We start from the raw sequence: 23,342 nt of genomic DNA on the forward strand, positions 1-23,342 counted from the left end.
AGTGATTCTCTAGTTCCGATTGATACCAACTCTAGAGTCAAGCTTCTCCAGAACCAATCAAGGTTCATATATTAAATCTGGTTATATATCTTTAAGTTTAGAATGTTTCTCACAGGCCAACATTTTTTCCCAGTATGTTGACTTTTTGATGAGACCAGTTTTCTTGTTGGATGTCCCACACCGTGACTTTGTCCATCTAATTGTTTCATCTGGGGTCATTGAGCTCATCCTTTTACTCCTGTACTTCTTAAACCAAAAGTTGGGTCTAAAGTCTTGATTAGATAAATATTAAACATTTTTGGCCAGAATGCCTCATCAATGGGTGCTCATTTATTCCTGATTTGCTTCCTGTCCCAGTGTAACTGTAAATCGTGCCTTTCACCATCGAGAATGTCCTGGTTTGGACACCCTATCTGTAAATGAAGCATGACATTAGGAGACACAGAAGGTCAGTTTGTCCCACCATTAGGGACAGCAAGTCTAATCACTTGGTTAGGTGTCCATCAGAGCTTTTAAAAAGTAATGAGCCCCATAATGAGCTTATAAATTAATTGATTTTGCGATGTAAGTCATCCCTACTTTCAATAACCCATTGAAATTTTCTGTGACTGGATACAATTCTGAAGAAATGATTCTACTTTACATTTGACTTAAGTTAAACTCACTTCTTTTTGTATTAAAATGGTGTGAAAAATATTTTTTTAAACAATAAAATGATATGATTTCTTATTAATTGAATTCAGCCAGAGGAAATACGGCCGAAGGTTGAAGATTAATTTTCTCCAGCCAATTACATAAATTCATCTGTATTTTAAAATGTTAGGCACAGTTTACGTTTTTTATAAAAATGCTTTTTTCCCTAATATTAAAATCAACAGTAGCTCATTATGGGAAATTTAGAAAAATACAGAGAAGCATGAAAAAGAAAATAAAAATTACCCCTAATCACCTTCTCAGACAGAACCATTGTCAACATTTTAATGTATTTGAGTCTTTTTCTCCTGTACATTTTACGTAGTGAATTTTATATCACAGAACAAAAAATTTTGTGTTATACCTTCTCTCACTTAATTTGTATCCTAAGTATTTTTCCATATTATTTCAAACTCTTTGTAAATCTTTTAAAAATGATCTTTCTATTGTGGAATTCCTACTGTTGAACATTTAAGTTGTTTTCATTTTTTTTCCTTTTATGAATGATGTTATGGAGAATGCATTTATCTATATAAATATTTTTCTCCATTAAAATTATCTCCTTGGGAGCGCTCCTAACCACTTCTGGTTTTGCGATGCTTGATTCAAATCAAGTTTTGCTCAAGTAAATTCTTAAAAATGTTAATATGCCTCAGTTTATCTTCGAACAGTTCTGGTAATAGAAGAGTAAACTGAACGAGACCCCCAACAGGCCCCAGGGGCAACGAGCAACCATGTATAGGTACCCGTTGCACCCCTTGAGCTCAACGCTTTCTCACTGCCTCTCAAGTTTGTGGGTAAGCCCCTCTCAGATCCTGGCTTTGGCTTTTGTGTTATGAGCTTTCAGACTTTAATTCAGCGCTTCTTTCCAGAAACTGCTGTAGTTGGACTGGGTCCATCTTAGAAACCAGATTGGTTCTGGGGTCAGACTGGTTCTGACTTAAATTGGACTGGGTCTAGCATGAGGCCTCAGCTTCTGGTGAGCAGGATGAGACCCACTGGGACACCCCACTCACTCTGGAGCCTGCAGATGGCATCCTGGGAAAACTGGCAGAAGCTAGCACAGAGTAAGAATTCTTACCAAAGCCAGCTCTCCCGGATGTCTATCTGTGGTGCCTGGCTGAGAGAGGAAGGTAAAATTTCACGTTGTCCCTTCCTTTCCAAATTTGGATTGGCAGGAAAAAGCATTAGTTATCTATCCTTTCTCTCCCAGGGATAGCTAGCGCCTTCTTATCTGTCTCATTTTGTGTTCTGAGAACTTGACTTGGCAACTGTCAAGTTGGGGACCCAAAAATATGGCTGGGCAGAAATGTGGGTTGCACTCCATTTGAGGCTAGGGTCCTAAGGACTGCGTCAGCTCTTAGGGGAATTGTCTAAGTCTTTCTTTCTTTTGGTTATCTTTGGGAGTGGCTCTGGATCTTAGGTCGGTAGTACCTTTTGCACCCTCTTTGGGGACCCCTTTTGTGTCCCTGAGGTTGTTCAATACTGCCTGGAATATTTACTGTTTGTCCTGCTTAAACCTGATCGAGATATTTGAAATGATTTTTTTTTTTTAAGGTAGCGCTATGGTCAGAAGTTGGCCAAATTGAAAACTGATATTCAGAGCCTGATAGGAACTTTTAGACCTTCTCCCCTGTAAGCTAAAATGAAACTATGTACCCAGAAGGAAAGAAAAACATTCTGAAGTCAATGTGGAAGGATGTACCAAAATATTCCAAACAAACACAGCTCTAAATCTAAAACGTAGGAAGCTTTAGATTTCCATCTTAGTTGAAGATCTTCTCTCTGACAAAGATGCAAAGTGAGGATAATGTAGTTGGATGGCTGAGCCAGCCTCTTGATGTCATTCAGGTTGCAAACCAGTTCTTTGAAGAATTAAAGACAATTGTACTTGTCTTACAAGTTGAGTCTTTACAAGAACAGAAATTCGGCTCTAGAAATAATTCAAAGCCCACCTATCCTTTTTACCAATCCCAAACCTCCCTTATTCATCTCAAAAGGCTTGCAGATATTGTATGAGGTATGGATTTAGGGGGAAAAAAAAAACTCTTCTTGGAGAAACTTACATGGTTCCTCTGTGCATTTGAGATGTAAACATTCCACCTGGTCTTCTCTAGGAATCCAGAGCCATCTCTTGAAATGCAAACTTCAGGGAGGTCATTCTGATCAGAAAAAAAAAAAAGAAGCTATTTGAAAATTAGGTGAATGAAAACTCTTTAAAGTCTTTTCCACAAATATTAAGTAAAAGCTTCAGCCATCTGAGAGGTAGCCTTGACCTATTCTATATGCCAGAAACTCAGTTTGGCTCCAATTGATTTTTTTTAAATAAACTACTGAGTTTTGCATTATCATATCTGTCTCGTGACTCAAATTTTAAAACAAAAGCTATAAGATCTCAGTGTCTGTCTATGTTATAGATGTGTGATATTTTTCTATCTCTGGATGGTATTGCCAAAAGTAATTTGTAAAAGCTCTATTTAAGTGGATTAGAGACAAACAAGCATCTATATAAATCAAGTTTACTCTCAGAAATATAGAAACTAACCCAAATGTTTTTCAAGTTTGTGTGATCCAAGATAATCTTCAGTAAATAATTCTAATTTTTAATTAAAGCAGGCATGTCTTTAGAGTTATCAGCATTAAATATGCTACTTTTCTTCTACCTAGGTTTACAGAAAGTCAAATAGGCTCCTGCTGTCTTTGTTACAGAGTTTGTCAGCAGGAAAGAGAACTTAAGATAATGGTTAACTGTTTAATGTCTCATGAAATTTTCATGAGCAATCTAAATATAATTGCTAAGAACAAGTAAATTAAATACACATAAGATAAAAGTTTATAAATGAACTTTTCAACAATAATTATGCTTTATGGTATGTCTGCTTAAAAATAGTTTCCAAAATCTTTTTGGTAACTTGAAAGCTTAAAGTTATTCTGAGATAAGTTAAATGATGGATATTAATTGACTATCTAGATCATTTCCAAATAAGATAGAATATTGAAACTTTAATTACTGTACATAAGTTCATCCACTTTTGGCTTCCTTTTAGAGAGGAACTAAAGATATTTGGGTCTGTTAATAAGTATGTTCTGTGCCACATTCAAAGTTTTACTATGAGGAAGAATATACTTCTAGAAATTGTGAAGTGTATTTATAAATTTGCCAATCCACAAAATGCTAATGTAACAGACAGTCCACAATTGCTTACTTCTTAGTTTTCACGAGGAATAAATGAATCTAAGGGTTAAGAATTCTAATCAGTACATGTAATTAAAACTTTGTTGCTATGTGCTGTCAAGTTGGCTCTGATTTCTGGTGACCCTATGAATGAGTGATGTCCACAATGTCCTGTCCTCAACAGCCCCACTCAGCTTCTGTAGACTCATGTCTATAGCTTCCTTTATGGAGTCCTTTAAAACTTTTAAGTTTTAAAACTACTTAGAAATAAAAAAGGTGAAAGGAAACAACTGTGGTATGAAAAGTAGATAAGGAAAGTAGAACAACCAGTCATTCCAGAATGAGAAAGAGAAAAACATAGGTCAAAATCTGAATGGATATTAAAAATAAGTTGCAGAAAGTTTGCGGAAAAGGAATCTTGGAAAAGGAATTTTATGTGTGCTCAAGCTGAATAAAATGGGAATGGATTTATTTAAGTTTTTAAAGAATAAGTCTTATTTTTAAAAAAGATTTTACTTTTTCTTTTTCTCCCCAAAGCCCCCTGGTACATAGTTGTGTATTTTTAGCTGTGGGTCCTTCTAGTTGTGGCATGTGGGATGCCGCCTCAGCATGGCTTGATGAGCAGTGCCATGTCTGTGCCCAGGATTCGAACTGGCGAAACCCTGGGCCACAGAAGCAGAGCGCGTGAACTTAACCACTTGACCATGGGGCCAGCCCCATAAGGAATAAGTTTTAATATGAAAAATACACTGGTACAAAATTAGAATTTGGTTTCTCTTTGTTAAAAAGATAAAATTTTCTGGGAATATTGGTCTGTCCTTGATAAAAAATTGTGAATTTTTTTTAACCTTTTGGGTAATCTACCTGGAAAGAAAATATTTTATGTCTTACCAAAATAATTTTCTGTGTTTCACTTTGTCTTTACCAGGTCTTTGATTATTTAAGAAAACCTAGTCTTCTCAACAACGAAAGAGCTAAGTTTTATTCACAACTATGTAACCTTCTGTATTTGCCTTTAAAATTTTCTATTGTGATTGTTAAGTATTATTTCATAATGAGCTGAGATCTCATTTAGTCAAATGTTCAAATCTTTTGACATTTTAACAACTTCCCCAAATCAAATTCTAACTACAGTCTTTTTGACTTCAAAATAACTTTGAGATCTCCCAGAGTTATTCTAGAGATTCTTTATTTATTAGGTATTCCAGAAACTGTTTAAAGTTTCTAGAAATTTATCAATAATCTCATTGTACAATTGTCATCCAAAATTATTGTATGCTACAGGAATAATTACGTTTCCTTATCAAATGAACTCTCATCAGATCTTTAACCATGGCCATTTTTTAAAAGTCTTTGCCATTCACACACTGTTATTGTTTTACTCTGATGCTTTTCCAAAGGTGATTCATTTTCAGACGGATTCATGGAAAGGACTCTGACAAGTATTCTAGAATATAGGTTTCTGCTAATTTTAAGGTCATGAAACTGAACCAGGTAAGAATTTCCAGAACTAATGGAAAAACTGAATTTAAGCAAAACAAGAATTAATAACATGGGATTGAATGAACTTATGAGGATGATTATAATTTTTACAACTTTTTCTTTAAAACATTGCTGGTTCCTTAATGTATTTTTTCCCCAGATCTAAGGAAACCTTTTTCTCTTAAGCTATCCATGACTTACAGTAATTTCGTACAGTATACCTTTGTAAACAGAATTGAAACATTTACTTTTTCTCCCTCTCTGATCCCTCCAGAATCCAGAAACTTATTGAGTATTCTTATGTTCATGGCAATATAGTTATTTCCATAAATTCAATAAAAATCTGTTCTCCTCATAACAGGACACAATTGGAAACATTGGTCATATTACTAAGGCTGACTGGAATTTCATAATTGAGAATATGCATAAAATGAGATATGACCAGTAGTTTTAAAGGACTAAGATTGACTTTATGGAGCCAACAAAAACCTCTTGGAAAAACCAGCCTGGTACCTTGCTTATAGGGTTCCCAGCAGCTTAACAGGTGAGTAATGAAGGTTACTTCCTGGCAGGCCCAGGAACCTTAGGATACCCCTAAGAAGAGAGGAATTCATCTACATCTATAAGTATTCCAAGTAAAGTCTGATAGTGAGTTCTTGGGTTGGTTTCTTAGCCTGGAGAGGCTTTTAAAAGTCCAATCTAAGATTCCCCATGAAAAGTTCCAGAAAAGCAAATTTAAAAAGCACCAATATTATCAATTGCTATTCTTGCTGCATTTATGTAAATAATCAGGCCACATTTAATGAGACTAGACTTATTTTGCAAACAAATTAGTATTACTGTGATTATCTCTGATGGAAATGAAGGTGATGGTAGAGGAAAAAAATTAGGTTTCATAGAAAATTATAACACTACCTTGTGGATATCAGATTCTAGTCCTGTTCATTGTTTTGAGATTCTGTTATATATCTGTAAACTGAACTAGATCCTGAATTCTAGTTTCCTCAAATATCTGGCTACAACTCTCCAAACTAATGTTTCAAATTTTCTACCACCTTTTTGATTTGGAATTGCTAAGAACACAGACTGCCTTGAATCTCCTTGGAAGAGATCATACCAAGTCCTCCTTACTACCCAGATGGCAGGCAAACTCCAGAGACTTGAACCTTGGGTCCACACCCTCCAATTAAAAAGGGCTCTTCCAGACTCTTGAAACTGCACACCAGCTAGAGATCTAAAATTAAAATAGACTAGGGTGGTTCCTCCCCTGAAGCAGATAGCATCTTGGGGTGGATAGCTCTTTCAAGATCACAGATCAAGATCTTTATCTCCAATATGAAAGCTTTATTACTTTTGTGGTTTTTTTTAAATATTGTTTTTTTAAGATTTTATTTTTTCCTTTTTCTCCCCAAAGCCCCCCAGTACATAGTTGTACATTCTTCGTTGTGGGTCCTTCTAGTTGTGGCATGTGGGACGCTGCCTCAGTGTGGCTTGATGAGCAGTGCCATGTCCGCGCCCAGGATTGGAACAAACGAAACACTGGGCCGCCTGCAGCGGAGCGCGCGAACTTAACCACTCGGCCACTGGGCCAGCCCCTACTTTTGTTTTTTTGCTACTTGCTTTTTCTCTCTGTTAATGCATGAGAAGTCAATGCTAATTTTTTTTTTTCTGAGGAAGAGTCTCCCTGAGCTAACAACCATGCCAATCTTCCTCTATTTTTTAGTATGTGGGCTGCCAGCACAGCATGGCTGCTAGCAGAGCAGTGTAGACCCATGCCTGGGAACTGAACTCAGGCTGCCAAAGTGGAGCATGATGAATTTAACCACTAGGTCACCAGGGCTGTCCCCAAAACAATGCTCCTTAAACTCTGGCAACTATTGCTGAATCTACCGATAAGGTTGTAGCTACACAAGAAAAGTCCCTAGACTTTCTTGCTAAAGTGGTTTTAAATAATAAAATTGCTTTACATTACTTATTGGCTGAACAAGGAGAAGTCTGTGCCATAGAAAATACCTCCTGCTGTACCTGGATCAACATCTCTGGTACTTTAACAAATACAAGGAATTAACAAACAAGCCACTTGGCTAAAATAAATTGATGTTCTTTTCGGTACATTCTTTGATTTATTTGATACCAGCTGGTTTGGTTCATGGGGCCCTGGCTGAGGAGTATATTTAAGCCTCTTGGTATTATCTTCCTAATAGTTATCATTGTAGTCTCCCTGGTGTGCTATGTTCTCTCAAAGGCCTTCACGCATGTTTGAAGCCATCAGCAGTACATCATAAGGCCCCGTTGTGCTTGGAGAAACAGAACTGAGATGAATGGCACAAACAATTCTTCCATGGATCTGACATCACACCTTATGAGTTTCACAATGAGACGAGGGCAACTTACTTTGATGCTGACTGAGGGTGGTGCTAATACCAAATGTTTGGTCATTCTCTCATGTATGAGAGGATGACCAAAAGGAGGGAACTATTAAATTAATTAAACAAAGAGGCCATTAAACTGAATCAGCTCTAATGCTGTGGTGGCCTACATAAGCAAAACAAAATCTAACTCTGTAAATGCCTCATGGTTACAAAATCAAAACGCTAAGGACAACCAACCACAAACAGCCAACAAGGCTTTAAGCTATAGCCAACCAATAATTTCCTTACTTTGCTTCCACTTTTTCTCTATAAAAGTCTCTCCCAGAGCTCCTGTTGGTGGAGCACTCCTAACCACTCCTGGTTTGGTGCTGCCCGAATCAAATCAACTTTTGCTCCAACTTTAAAATTAAAAAAAAAAAATTGTTTCCTTAAGAGAAATTATTGAGTCGAAAGGAATGAAATTTTTTCATTTATTTTTCCCCTGATTATCAAAGTAAGATAAGCTTATCATAGACAATTAAAATGTAATGAAACTTGGAAAGAAAAAAATCATTCAGAGTCCTCCATCCCGAGGCAACCAATGTGAATGTTTTGATGTTATTTCTTCTGAGTTATGCAGTTATTTTCTTTCCTAGTGAGGTTCAAGGATATGAAGATTTATAAGGCTTTATAATGATAATTTGATAATTTTCATAATTTGAACTTAATTTTAACAATATTCAAAGTGGCAGAGACATGATTATGCAAAATGCATCAGTGCATAAGCTCTGACTGAAGTCTACCCTTCTGAAAGACTACCTTTGTTAACGGTGTTCATTCCTTGGGCAACTGAAAATGCTCATTTGACAAATAGCTGTGGGAGTCAGCTCACTGGTCCTTCTGGATGAAGATAGTCTATCAGTCACTTATTAATACCTGTTTCCTGGGATGAATAGAAGAAGATATTCTTCTAGTTAGGGCTTTCCAATCTTTTTCATGGCATGTCACACATAGAAAATAACGGTATTTTCTCCATACACTGGAGTAAATGAATGAGGCTGATGTAGTCAGAAGTGACCACCTGGAAGTCTGGGGCTCCATCTGGCTGTCCTGAGGGCTTCAGAATCCATGTTTCAGCCTCCTGTAATCCACTCATAGTACAACGGGGCCAGCTCTGCATCCTCACGAACCTAGAGGAACATATGTGGTGATGTTATGAAGAGCATATCTTTCTTTTTTTAAAAAGCTGTTTCCATCTCTCTCTGTTTAACTTATTCCTTGCATTGATTACACAGGGGCCTTATAACTGTGAAATCCCTCCTTAGTAGAAATGTAGACTTTTTTTTACAACTTTCTGATCCTCACTCTTCACTATTCTCCCCAAAATGTGCTCAACTCTTGTTCCAAAAGTTTCTTATTTGATTTTTCACCTGGAAGTTATTCACTCAACAACTGTTAACTGAGTTCTATAATGTATAGACATTTTGATAAACACTAGGGATGGAGACATGTTAAAGGCAGCTTCTGACTCTAAGGTGTTCACAGTTTAATGGAGGGGAACACAGGAATGGTAAGAGAAAGCAAGAAGCACTTAAAGGTGGTAGGTCCAAAGTTCCATGGCCTTCTCCCTGGGACAGGTGGGAAGGCTTCCCAGAAGCAGTGACATTTGAGGTGTGACTTGAAGGAGGAGTGGAAGTTTCACATTTCAATCAGGAAACAGAGTACTGGCTAAGAGACAAAAACCTGTGGTTTTGAGAAATAGGTGAGCTTGTCAGTGTGCCTGGAACACCAACTCCAGGCAGCACTGAGAAGAGCGACAGAGGTTGAGTATGGGAAGGAAGTAGGGTTAGGTTTTGAGGAACTTTGCCTGCTGCACAGAAAAGTTAGGACTTTTTATGCAAGAGATAGACATCTGCAGACTTGTTTTTTGGAAACATCGCCCTGGCGTCACTGTGGAGAATGGACTTGTGGATGGTTGCGGAAATCATTGGGAGGCTGCTGCAACTGCAACTTTGAAGACAGAAGTGATGAGGGCTTGACCTAGGGCCAGGGTGGTGGCAGAACTCATAGGAATGGCTGCAGGAATATGAAAGAAGTCAGTTTGGGCAACTAAGTAAATGATGATGTCATCAGCAAAGACAAGGAGAAAGGCTTAACCTCCACCATTTCAGTTCCTCAAATCCAACCCGTTCTTTTAGACCCAAACCAAGGACCCTTTCGTTTAAAAGCCTTCTTCCATCCTCGTCTCTTTAGGGACCGCTCTCTTCCCAGAATCTCTATTCTGAGAGTCAGCAGTAGACAGTTTGCTCCCTAAGCAGGAGGCTATTATTTCATATGCATTAGATCTGTTTCCTAGAGTGTAGGACAGCCATTCTCAAGCCTGTCTCATGCTTCTCTGATATTCGTCCCCGTGACTGGCTCACAGTGTTGGGCATTAACTAGGTGCTGTCTACAGTAGGCAGTGGGGCCTAGCGCTGTGCTTGCAAATGAGATCTTAAATATAAAATAGATATAAAGTAGAGCTGCTCTGGTTAACGCAAGGGTAAAAGGCCCAGAATCCAGGACCATGGCTTCCTCCTGTTTTAGGGCTCCATGAGACACAGTTTGAAAACTTTCCGCTTGCCAGACTGGTCATGGGTTTTTAAGTCAGATAGAACTGAGTTCGAATCTCTGCTTTGTCCTTTATTTAGCTGTAACAGAGTAGACAAATGGGGAAACTGCTCCTAGCTTCACTTTCTCCTCTGTAAAACAGGGCTAATAATACTTTCATTTGTAGGGTTATTGTGAGGACAAAGTAGGATAATGCATGTAAAAATTTCTGGCACCGATTAAATGTTCACTAGGTCATAGCTGTTGGTAAGAATGACAGGACACTTGCTAACCGATTGAGCAACTGATCTTTATTGAATTGATACTTGTTCAGTCTAAAGAAACCTGCTCATGCTCAGGTTAAGAAAAGCCAGGGTTGGAGTGAAGTTACCGGTGAGTTCGGGATTCAGAGGGGACTCAATCTTGTCTTATGCTCCATCCACTCCATGAACCCACAACTGCCTGCCTTTGCATGGAGACCTATCAATATTTAATGTGTGGGTGTTAGTTGCTGTAAACTGAGCATACCCCAGGACCAACTTGAATTAATTATATGCAGGAGGAGAGAAAATAAAATGCCTTTTCCTCAGAGCCCCAAGTTTCACTGGCTACACTGAAGCCTGGGAACCACAGGGTGAAATTTCTGCTGATGGAGGACCCTGAGAAGAAGCTGGACCAGAAGGGTGACAGCAAACCCCGGAAAGTACGATTCAAAATCTCCTCCTCCTACAGCGGCCGGGTGTTGAAGCAGGTCTTTGAGGATGGGCAGGAATTAGAGTCACCAAAAGAGGAATACCCTCACAGTTTTCTCCAAGAGGCCCTGGAACCAATGGATGGTGTGTATGGGTCAGGGGAAGCCCCCAAACCGCAACCATGCTCCCCGAAGCTGACTGCTCAAAGGATCAGCGTGTTTAGAGAGGGCAATGCCTACACTTTGGCGGGCAGCCAGCCTTTCTTCAATGATTACAAGGCGAATGACCATAAGGTTGGTATTGTGCATGGTGTATAAGCTTTAAGAACTAAAATGTGTTTAGAGAAACACCTAAATGTTTCCAATATGTATTTGCTCATGCTTTGGTACCAGCCAGAGCTACAGGTGCACCGAATGGGAAGCTGCTATTAGAATAATATTTCTGGGACAAAAATAACATGCTTGTTGACTACTTATTGGAAAATGCAATAAGCATAGATAGTATTCAAATTCCATCCAAGGTGATAAGTTGTAATTGGGTCTTTGGCTGGGTTATCTCGACGAGTATATTAAATACAGATGCAGTGGTTTTCAGGCTGCCAGACTGCCGTTTTCAAAAATTATGTGGCAACGAATTGTTTTGTTTCCTGAAAGAGCTAAGTGTTTGAAGGTGCTCATTTTGCTCCAGCCAATTATTCAGCTTGAGGTTTATCCACGTCTTGTTTTATTTCCTGTCTCCCTCCTGCTGCCTGCTTTTAAAAAATGTTTGCTTATTTATATATTTATTTTGCCTTTCCATTGCTCATTAGCATGAACACCGGGCAGTTGGAGTCCTGGGAAGAGACGGTGAAAAGCAAATCAACCAGAGGAAATGTTACATGGGGAAGAAGTTTGAGTTAATAGTTCAATTGAAACATGTATTTTATCTGTGAATTTCAATTATCTTCCCCAGTACCATGGATAATCAAAAGCCGAGGCATGGTTTTCTTTTAAGCTAGAAGAGCCTGGAAAATATTCACTGATTTCCAAAAACTAATAGGAGATGTGTATACGCTCTCTGCCAGTGGGACCATGAATGCCTTTTTTTTTTTTTTTTAAGATTAAATACAACTATATAATGTACCAGGTTATTAATGAATAGCACACCAGGATATCTTCTCATCTTTAAAGTGTAAAATTCAGATAATTACTCTCTAATCGTTTTTATTGTTAGTTTCCTAAGGGAACAGATAATACATCTATAGCAGACAAACGTATTGGCCTTGCTGCCATTGATAAAAGTATAATTATGGGCATGTCCACATTTATCAAGGATAATACCAGGTTTCTTTTTGATATTAAAGGGGGCCGGAATGAACAACCCGTCATATTAGTGGAGTGACTTATGCGTTATAAAGTGCTATCACATACTACCTCATCGGGTCTTCACCACAAGCTTGAAGAGAAAGCCAAAGTATGGTCATTCCCATTTTGCAGATGAGGAAAATTGAGCACCAAGTTATTAAGGGACCCAATATCACAGGGTCTTTAAGTGCAGTGTCAGAATAAGAACTTAGGTCTTCTGATTCCCTGTGCTTTTGGCTTTATGGAATGTTCCTTTTTAGAGTATAAGACCAATAATAATAATGATGATAATAACAATAATAGTTACGATTTATTGAGTGCTTACTAAATCCTAGGTACTTGGCTATGTCTTCTGCTTACAGCGTCTCTTGTAAACTAAATTTTATTTGTAGGTTTAGAATTTACAAAGTTGTAGTTTCTACAAACCTTGTACAAGGCCGTGGTAGACAATATGAAACTGCTTGACCTTCATAAATCATGTGTCAAACTTGGTATTTATGTAAATGTATGATTAGGCATGGATTTATAAAACCCAATAACTGAGTCTTCATGGCAGCACCACACAGTTGGCTTAAACACAGTAATCTAGAGACCATGTTCGAGATTGATTCCTGCTTCATCCAGTATCCTTGCTTCCTTTGTTCCCTGATCAAATGACACATGCCAGTTTTAGCCAGCTCTGGGTATGAGAGCTGTCAGGATGGATTCATGCAGCTCCACCCACTGGAACAGGTTGTTAACATGGTATTTACAAAAAATAAGGAAAGGAGAGCTTCGAAGTCATGATTTTTCAACTGTGAATCCAATTGTAAAATAATCCCAAGTAAATATTGGCTATGAAGCAACATTGGGTAGCAGTTAAGCTCAACAATTAAAAATAAGGGCTATGAACTTGTACAGATATTTTTATCCCAATGTTCATAGCAGCTTTATTTGCAATGGCCCACGGGTGGAAACAACCAAAATGTCCATCAATAGATGAATGGACAAACAAAATGTGCTTTATACCTACAATGGAATAGTAAAAAAGAGGGAAATTCTGACATACTACAACATAGAGGAAACTTGAAGATATTACACTAAGTGAAATAAGTCAGTCACAAAAAGACAATTATATGATTCCACTTATTTGAGGTATCTAGAGTCATCAAATTTATAGAGATATAAAGTAGAATGATAATTGCCAGGGGCTGGGGGAGGGGAGAATGGGGAGTTTAATGGGTACAGAGTTTTAGTTTGGGAATAAGAAAAGGTTCTAGAGACGGATGGTGGTGATGGTTATACAACAACATGAATGTACTAATGCCATTAAATTGTACACTTAGAAACAGTTCAAGTGGTAAACTTTATGTTATGTATATTTTGCCACACAAAAGTTATAATTAAAAAAATGGCAAGGGCTCTGATGTGAGTTAGACTGGGCTTGATGTCCATTCTACCCACTTACTGTATGAGCTTGGGCAAGCCACTTAACCTTGCTGAGCTTCAATGTCATCATTTGTGATAGGAGGGTAACAAAAGTATGTACTTAAGAGAGCTTACTGTGGTGACTAAAAAAGATAATACGCCACAAGGACTTAGCATTGTGCCTGGCACATTGTATATGCTCAGTGAGTAAATGTAGTCGACCCTTGTGATAATGACCAGGTTCTTATCAAAGAAATATTGAGTCTTTTTAAGCTTTATGTGATGGATAGAGAAAGTGGTTATAAACAATCAAATATTTTAAGGAATTTTAAGGTTCATAAAAAAAATGGAAGGAAAAGGAAGGGCAGTAACATTTACTGAACATACTTTACATACTATGTAATTTAATCGTATTTCTAATTTCTAAATTCATCTGTAATTTCACCAACAATTCTATGAGAAGGAGTTTTACAAATTGGAAAAACAAGTTCACAGGGCTTAAATAACTTACAAATCTCACACAGCTGTCAAGTAATGCTTGAATAAAATTTGAACTCAGGTCTGCCTGCCTTTAACATTTAAACACAGAGCAACGGAAAGGTTTCAGGGTGCCTGAGTAGCAATTTGCAGGCACGTTGCCATTGACATCAGAGTATTTATGAAAGCTCAATCATGTTGGTTGCCGTTTGTGCTCTATGGAAGAAAACAAAAAAATTCCTGGCTCCTTCCTGGTCCTCCATAATGTAAGAGTGGGTGTTTCTCACGGGCAATTGGATGTAACCAGATAACGTGAACTTTAGTTACACCCAGAGCATTTCCTTAGACACCAGGAAGAACTTGGCTGTCAGGATGACTGAAACTTAACGACACCGTAAAGTGATTTGGGACCCTCCGTCTTCGGAGTACAGTAAAGGTAAATTGACTAGGCTGGGTATCTTAGATACTGACTAGCTTAGAGGCAGGAGGTTGGGCCAGATGATTGCAGATTTTTTTTAGTATGCTGAAAGTTTTGCCTCAAAAAAACCCAGCTCTCTATGTGGAAAAAGCTCCCTAGTAACTGAACCTCTTTGGCTATTACTGGAAGTGGAAATGGAACCTTCCAAAAGTGCCACCATCTTTATCTTCTGATGTTCAGAAACTGATAGTCCAGAGTGTGAAACAGGAATCCAGTGTGCATCAAACAATAGGAAATGGAAGCTGCCACACGATCCCTTGAAGAGAACGAGAGAAAACAGGGCCAGGTAGGGAGCTTGTGGCTTCACAAATAATAACTGAAAACTCCCTGGGTGTTTCAAGGAAGGGGACCTGGATCCTGAAGGCCTGCTCAAGCCAGGTTGCAACTGAATGCATGAGGGCTTTAAATAGAGAGTGCTTAATTGTGACATCTAAATAGATTTGGTTTATACAGTTCTATAAAAGCGAGATAAAATACTGCATGCTGGAGTACTTAGTTGTGTAGCATGAGTGTGTCTACACTACAAAAGAATGATTTTTAGTACTAACAGCAGTAACAATGCCCATTATTTGCACAGTATCTTCAGCTTTTGCAAGCTCTGTTTTTTTTTTTTAAGATTTTATTTTTTTCCTTTTTCTCCCCAAAGCCCCCCAGTACATAGTTGTATATTCTTCGTTGTGGGTCCTTCTAGTTGTGGCATGTGGGACGCTGCCTCAGCGTGGTCTGACGAGCAGTGCCATGTCCGCACCCAGGATTCGAACCAACGAAACACTGGGCCGCCTGCAGCGGAGCGCGCGAACTTAACCACTCGGCCACGGGGTCAGCCCCTGCAAGCTCTGTTTTATATATTCTTCCTTGCACCCTTACCCCTAGAAGTTGATATAATTAGCCTTAGGGATGAGAGTCAAAACATTTAACCACAGGGACATTGCTCAATCAGCACAGCAGCCAGCAGGGTCATGAGACCTGGGGGCCTAAGCATTCGCTTCTACATTATTGAGTTTTGGGACGTTAGAGGTTCCCTGAAGAGAGGCTGGGGTGACAAACAGGAAGGCACTCAAGAGTCTCAGTCAGCACCTGTTCACCACTTGGTATGGAAGTATTTCTATATTTTATTTTATCTTTTGGTGAGGAAGATTGCCTCTGAGCTAACATCTGTGCCAGTCTTCCACTATTTTGTATGTGGGATGTTGCCACAGCGTGTCTTGATGAGCGGCGTGTTGGTCCATGCCCAGGATCTGAACCTGGGAACCCCAGGCTGCAGAAGCAGAGCACGCGAACTTCACCAATACACCACCGGGCCAGTCCCGTATTTCTATATTTTAATAACTAGGTCGTCTGTGGTGGTGCCTATCAGATGTCAGCCCATTTACAGACGAGCAAACTGAGGTTCTAGGAGGCCAAATGGCTCTCCTATATCTCACGTTGGTGAACAGTGGAGTTGGGATCCAATGTTGTCTCTCTCCAAGCTGTCCTGGCTCTGGGAAGAAATATGTGTTCTTGGTTAAGTAATCCCTAACATTTATTCCACATGCTTTTCTCCTGCATTGTTGTATTGCCCAAATTATTCCACAACAAATGATTAAGTAACACATGATAAATCCATACATAGGAACATAAGCTATTGATAATGATGCTATAGAAGTATATTTATGACATAAAAAGATTTTCATATTATATGAATGATAAAAAAACAAGTTACAACTGAAAAAAATATATAAAATGATCTCATTTTTTTGTTGGGGGGATATGCTTGCAAATAGTGCAGTGTAGGTGCTAAGAATATGGACTTTACAGTAAGACTTGGGCTCAAATCCTAGCCACAAACCCTGAGTAACTCTGTAACATTGGAAGGCTCTTAACCCCACTGAGATGCGGTCTCCTCCTCTGTAAAATGTAGAAATCATAGCATCTACCTTATGGGGCTATTTGGGGGGAAGTGAGGTAATATTCCTAAAATGCTTGGCACAATGCCAGACATGCAATAAATGCCTTCCACTATAATAATAATAATAAATAATAATAATAACTCAATAAATTGTATCTACTATTATTATTTTTGCATAAAAATTTTGGAGAGAGATTTATTTGTTAAAAAGCCTTCCTTTGTATTTATTAAGCACTCACTGTGCCCAACCCTGCACCAGCTACTGTGGTATATACTAGGAACAGAAGCTGTGGATCCTGCCCTGAAGTCTTACATTTCAGCTATTTGATTAGGCTCAGCTCTGGTTGGTTACCATCAACAGGAAGAAGACAACTGGTCTTCAAGGTTTTCAGAGACAACAACAAACCAGGGAGTGAACTGTTCTTTGGGGTCTGATGGGATTGCAAGCGCTGGACAGTAGAAGTTCCTTCTCTCCTACTTCCTGGGATGTTGAACAGGTTTTGCAGCCCTGTATTTGGTCTTTGGTGGTGAATCACAATGCTCATTCTCCATTTTTCTAGTCTCCACCCATTATAGATTTTGGAAAGATAATCATCTACACAAATAACCTGAAAATCATTCGAACTCCAATGGACAAGAGAGACTTCATGAGGAAAATTCTGCAGAAAGAGGAGGCTGAGGAAGAGTCCCTGATGAGGAAAGAGGCAATCTATGGGGACAGCAATCAGAACCATAGCCCTCCACCAGAGATGGAAAGCACTTTCCCCCATAACCAGTATCCACAGGTGTGTGAGAACTGTTCACTGACTTTCTCAGAGCTGGCCCTGCAGCAATGGTCTCCAAATTGTTTTGATTGTGTACTACTTAAGTTAAAAATTTTGAATATGAACACTTAAGATCTCCAAATGTTAAAGGTGTTAAGGAATTTTAAGTTTATTATATTTTAATGGTACATTGTTAGCAGTAACAGTTATAAGTCCATATTTGAAATACTCATAATTTTAACTTTTTGGAGGAGTTTTTTTGAGATATGATTAGTTATTTATTGTTTTCACTCTGCACTGTAGCTTAGAACAGCTTGTTCTAGAGATAGAAAAAATCAGCTCTTTTTCTTATGGATTCTCTTGTGCTTCTATTATTGGTGTTATCCTCAATTCATAGTTTCCTTGAAGAAATCTTATAAAGCCAAGTCTTCAGGTTTTGTAGAGATTAGTTTAATTAAAACTAAGCAATATCATCTCTAAATCCACTAGACCAGGCACAAGTAAACAGCAATACATTGCAATATGCTGAAAGGGAACGAATGAGCCAAGATGCCATTGTCATTTTACGTAAAGTGAGGTCACTTTCCATCACGCTTACTCCAGGGTCTGTTGGGTACCACATTTGTCTAGTGACTGCCTTGCCTAGTGAGAGTGCCAGTGTCAACTAGTTTAGTAAAAATTAATATAGAAATTTCTTTAAAAAATATTATTAAAGCCTAATTTCTTACCTTCTTTAGATAAAAAGTAAATATAAATAGTTCAAATGTTTTTTCTCCCCACACCTCTCAGAGGTGTGCATTCCCCACCTTGGAAACCATTTTTCAGACTCACTCAGAAAGGGGAGAAGATTGATGATATTCATTAATTCACATGTGGGGTTGGGGGTGGGAAAAGCCCTTTTGATGAATTTAAGCTAAGAGAATAAAAGCTTGGAAAGCAGCAGAAGTGAATTTTATCACTCTTTAGAGTCCATCTCTTGGGACTTGATGCTTTCTATGGGACTCACTTTCACCTCCCATGGGTTGCTGTCACAAAATGGGCCAGGGGCTTCCTCGAACTTGAGTGATGTCCCCATCCTGGGAGGGGTTAGGGGACAGGAATGAGAAGGTCATGATCAGACTCCAACAAGACACTCTTAATAAAGTTCTGCTCACAACCATTCATGTCTCTTTCCAAACTGATCACACACTTGATATTTTTGAAATGCGAATCACGTCACCCCTTTGTCACACTTTCCCCCTCAAAAAAACTTCCAATGGCCTCTCATCACTTAGGATAAAACCAAAACTCCTCGCTTGCTCTAGAAAGCACTGTATAGCCTGGCCACTCCTGGTCCCTTCAGCCTCATCTTTCCTCATTCTCTCTGCCTGAAACACACAGCCCATCCAGCTACCCCTTATCTGCTCTTTGCTCTCTCCTACCAGAGGCAGGGCCTAGAATGTTCTCCAGATTCCCCACTGCCTTGCCCTCAGCCCCTGAGATCTCAGTGGAGGCATCACTTCCTCGGAGGGGCCTCCTCTGGCTTCCATGAGGATGAAATCAAGGTCCCAAGGATGGACCTCTCAGGGCACCTCACACCCTCCTCACAGTTGCAATCTTACATCTATTTGCGCAATGGTTTGGTTAATGCTTGTTCTCACCCACTAGGATTTGGTCTCCAAGACAGCAGGGGCCATGTTTATGTTGAGTGTAACACAGTAGTTCTAATGCCAAAAAAAATAGAGCTTGGCATATAACAGGTTCTCAGTAAATATCAATTGTTTGTGGAAAGAATACTGGAATTTGGGACCAAAGTGCCAGCTGGTAAGAAGTATTCTGCCTCTGCTTTCTCCTGTCTCCTCCATAGCCCTATTCAGAATTTAGCAGAGCAGTAGGCAAAAACTAAACACTGTGATCCATTGTGAATTATCTTCTCTCTTTAAAACTCATTAATTCTATTCTTTTTCACACCATATTGTAACTTGTAGGAGCACATATTTTCAGAAGAGGGCCAGAAATGAGAAAATGCAGGTCACGCTGTGGGCCTGAAGGAAAAGTGACAATAGGCCTGATATGACAATTACCTTTACATTCAATTTGGAGAGACCCATGTTTTTTAGCTGTAATGCCATAAACTAGGACAGAGGTGTACAGCAGAAAGTTGCCGTGAAAGGTTACGCCTCACTTGCCTGTCCTTTAAACTCTGTTTTAAATTGCTATTTGTTTGCCCAATCCCTCACGCAGGAAATGCCCAGACAAGTTTTATTCTAAACGAGGGGGTCAAAGAACATCAAGGCGCCCCTTCTGATCAAGAGACTCTTTGTTGTGTTATTTGGAACAGGGAAGCAGTGGGAACCTTGATGAAAGAGCAGGGCAAGGCTAAAAGCCAGGCCATGCTGACCCTCTGTATTAACTATAACAGAGAAGGAGAGGAATAATTGAATTGAGCCACAGGGAAACACGGAAGAGAAAATCTGTCCCTGTGGTCTGTGGATTTGAGACCATTAATCATCTGGGCTTCATTGTGTTTATGTGATTTTACATTTGAAATAATAGTAATAATAATAATAATAGCTGCCATTTATTGAAGGTCCATGATAGCCAGGCACCATGCCCAATGCTTTCCATGCAATAGTCCATTTCATTCTCAGAAAGACTCTGGGAGGTAGTTATTAGTAGTAGTCTCATTCTGTAGCTGGGGAAACTAAGGCTCAGAGAAGTTAAATAACTTGCCAGAGGTCATCAGGGCCAGTAGTCAAACCCAGGCCCACCTGACTACCAATCTCATAACCTTAACCACTCTGCTAAGCAGGCTCCAGACTGGTGTTGGTTACCTTATTCAGGCTACACAAGCTTTTGAAACTGCACTGAAAGCTGAGGCTCCTTTCCTCGGTCAGGGAGCTAGTAAAGGGTGGTCTGGGTAGGTTTGTCGGTTCTAGAACCTAAGCTATGCTGTGCAACTATGTTGTAAGTCCTCTTACTAAATATTTTCTGAGAAGAATTTTTAAAAATACTGATAATGGAAGACAGAAGCTTATATCCTGCATGCCTTGCACAGAGTAGAGGCTCAGTAAACACTTGATTTAATGAATCACTATGTGATTAAATGAGCATGTTGAGGACGAGTGGTTGGCGGAAGGGTGGTAAACCAGGGTAAGAATGGAAACTCCAGTGAAAACTCTAATAATGCATCATCTAACCACATCACATCAGATAAAATTTGATTGATGATTTGTTCTTGTTCTCTACAGCAGGCTTGCCAGGTCATTTCATTAATCTTTCAATATCTGGCCTGACATTCTATGCAAATTAATTTTTGGATCACATGTATAGCATTATGGTAAGATTTTACTCTACTTTCTTCGACAGCATTGACTTACACCATTACAATTTCACTAGGATCAAGTACAAAACATAAAATATATGGATTTGGCGGAAAAATGGACCATGGTAATTTGCTTTAGGACTATTTTGGCAAATATGTCTACTTAGAATACTTTAAGGGAAAAAAACAATTTTCTCCATTGTTAGTATATTAAATATGGCAACAATCAATAAAATATTAACAGAAGGGTAATAGACATCATTTAGGTTTTCGTCAGTTGGATAGTCACTTCTATTCCCTAAATCTAGAATAAATAAAATTTAATATCTTCTTTGGCACTTTGAAGCACGATGGAGCTATTTTCAGAACCTATGCCTCCCTTTTTGAAGATTATTTTTACTCTTAGGTTAGAAAAGAAAGCTGAGTTAGCTGGGTGGAGCCACCCAGTGGACTCCAGCTGTCTTGCTAGTCCCTAGAATTTAAGAACAGGAAGGGTGTGCAAGACTTCATTGTTTTGTTTGTTCATGCATTGGGAAAATACGTGAACAGCAAATATTGTGCCAGGCACTGCACAACATGTCCAGGAAGTGGTGGTGAAAGGGACTAGCCCAGTGAGCTTCCTGTCTAGTCAGCAGGAGCAGTCACTGGAGGATGAGACCCGCCATGCTTGAGGCAGTACAATGGCACGTAAGACTCCTGATCCAGAGGTGTGGGTGGGCAAGGCTTCCAGCAGGAAGTGCTGCTAAGCTGACATCTGAAAACAAGTAGGATTGGCTGAGTTGGGAGCAGGGAAAGGTCCCTGGAGACCAGCTGGAGAGAGCCCTAAGGACAAGAGCCTGATGAAATAGGTAACTGAAAATTTAAATCAGCTAAGGAGATTCGGTTTTAATCTGAAGTTTATCTGGAGGGCAAGTGTTCATTAAAAGGTTTCTTGAGAGCTATGTGACAATCACAATTGCAGGCAATTTAATGAGATTGGCATCAGTGGGAGAACAGCCCACAAGACCAGAGGAAGGGGTCTATGCTGAATTCATGCCAGAATTGGTGGATGTCCAGACTAGGATTGTGGTTATGGGGTGGAGAAAACCAGATGGATTTGAGAGATGTCTAGAAGGCAAAATGGACAGGACTTGGGGCTGGATCCACCTGGTATTGGTCTAGTATTGCCCCTTATTTCTCAGAAGGTTCATGGACTATCCACGCTGTTTGCATAGGAGTGCAAAGATTGCCAATTACCTTAAGACGTCTTAGAGGAAGAGCACAACAACAGACAAGGGCATTTTCCGGAGGACGGGAGTAGAGGACTGGAGACTTATTAGCAAGACTTAGAAGTGAACTGACTTTTATGGAGAACCTATTGTATGCCAGATAACATATTATGGTGTTTTTTATATACTCTCTCATTTAATATTCTGCCTATTCAGAGAGGTAAGCATTATCACTCCCATCTCACAGGTAAGGAAACTGTCCAAGGTGCATAATTATGTCAGAGGCAGGCCTCAGTCCCAGGTTCCAGGCTCCAGAGAAGACCTCTTAATCACTAGGCCTTCTCATGATTCTCAAAGAGAATAAAGTACTGGAGGAATTCAGAACTAAGCTTCAAAAGACTGTAACATCGACTCATTCATCCACTCAGTCTCTCAGTCACACAAAACAATCTTTCTTGAGCACCTACTATTGGACAACTACAATGAGGGGCTGTGTACATAATCATTAGGAGCATGAACTCTGGTGCTCAACTGCCCGGGATCAAGACCCGCTCCCTCCTCTTCCAAGCTGTGCGCCCACTGGCAAATAACTGAACTTCTCAGTACTCATTTTCCATCTGTAACGTAGAGATGATAATACTGATACCATCTCACTGGGTGTTGTGAGGATTAGCTAGACTGACAGAGAGAGACTCTTAGAGCAGCGCCTGGTCCCTACGAGGCACTCTGCAAGTGTTCACTATTAGTACTTATCAATGAGGAAAATTAAGTCCTTACTCTTATGGAGCAAACAGAAATAACGTGTCAGATGGTGACAAGGGTGATGAAGGATGTAAAGTCGCAGAATGAAGGCATGGCGGCAGGCGATGCTGTCTTAGAGATATCCATCAGGGAAATCCTCTGTGATAAAATTGTGGCGATTATTCCGTGTCTCTTCACTGGCATTTGTGGGAAGCATTTTCCTCTCATTCTGCCCCAGTCTTTGGGGGCAGCCCCATGCTTTTTGACCAACATGTGAACAATGGACTTGAACTGCCGCAGTAACTAAACCTTGACCTGTCTCTTGCAGGAAGGGGAGCTTCCTGAGGACAACTGTTTTCACTGCCGAGGGTCGGGCAGTGCCACTTGCTCTCTATGCCATGGCAGCAAGTTCTCGATGCTGGCCAACAGATTTAAGGAGTCCTATCGGGCCCTGCGGTGCCCTGCCTGCAATGAGAATGGCCTGCAGCCTTGCCAGATTTGCAATCAATAGCCCGTGGCTCTGTATGTCCGCTTTTATTGCACCCTCACTAAAGTTCTTGCTAATAAACTGCCCCTCCTCCTTCTCCTCCTCCCTTTCCCAGAAAGAAAGCCACAGCTGCTGCGACCACTTCCACTGGCAAAACTCAATTACTCGATGACATTTCATGAGGCTGGTAACATCTCCATGTGGGTCTAAGTGGCAGAGGCATGTTTGAATTAGAGTCTGCTTTGAAACTGGTTCTAAAATGA

The 23,342-nt window shown here is 39.6% G+C and overlaps 1 protein-coding gene across 1 annotated transcript; it reads left to right on the forward strand.

Annotated features, from left to right (window-relative positions):
• The first annotated feature begins 10,939 nt into the window (after positions 1 to 10,939).
• GRXCR2 (glutaredoxin and cysteine rich domain containing 2) lies at positions 10,940 to 23,103 on the forward strand. The gene is made up of 3 exons (XM_046668388.1): positions 10,940 to 11,275; positions 17,136 to 17,360; positions 22,921 to 23,103. The coding sequence occupies exons 1-3, from the start codon at positions 10,940 to 10,942 to the stop codon at positions 23,101 to 23,103; spliced, it is 744 nt and encodes a 247-aa protein (XP_046524344.1).
• The last annotated feature ends 239 nt before the right edge of the window (positions 23,104 to 23,342 follow it).

Source organism: Equus quagga, chromosome 7 (assembly GCF_021613505.1).
Source record: "Equus quagga isolate Etosha38 chromosome 7, UCLA_HA_Equagga_1.0, whole genome shotgun sequence".
NCBI classification, from domain to species: domain Eukaryota; kingdom Metazoa; phylum Chordata; class Mammalia; order Perissodactyla; family Equidae; genus Equus; species Equus quagga.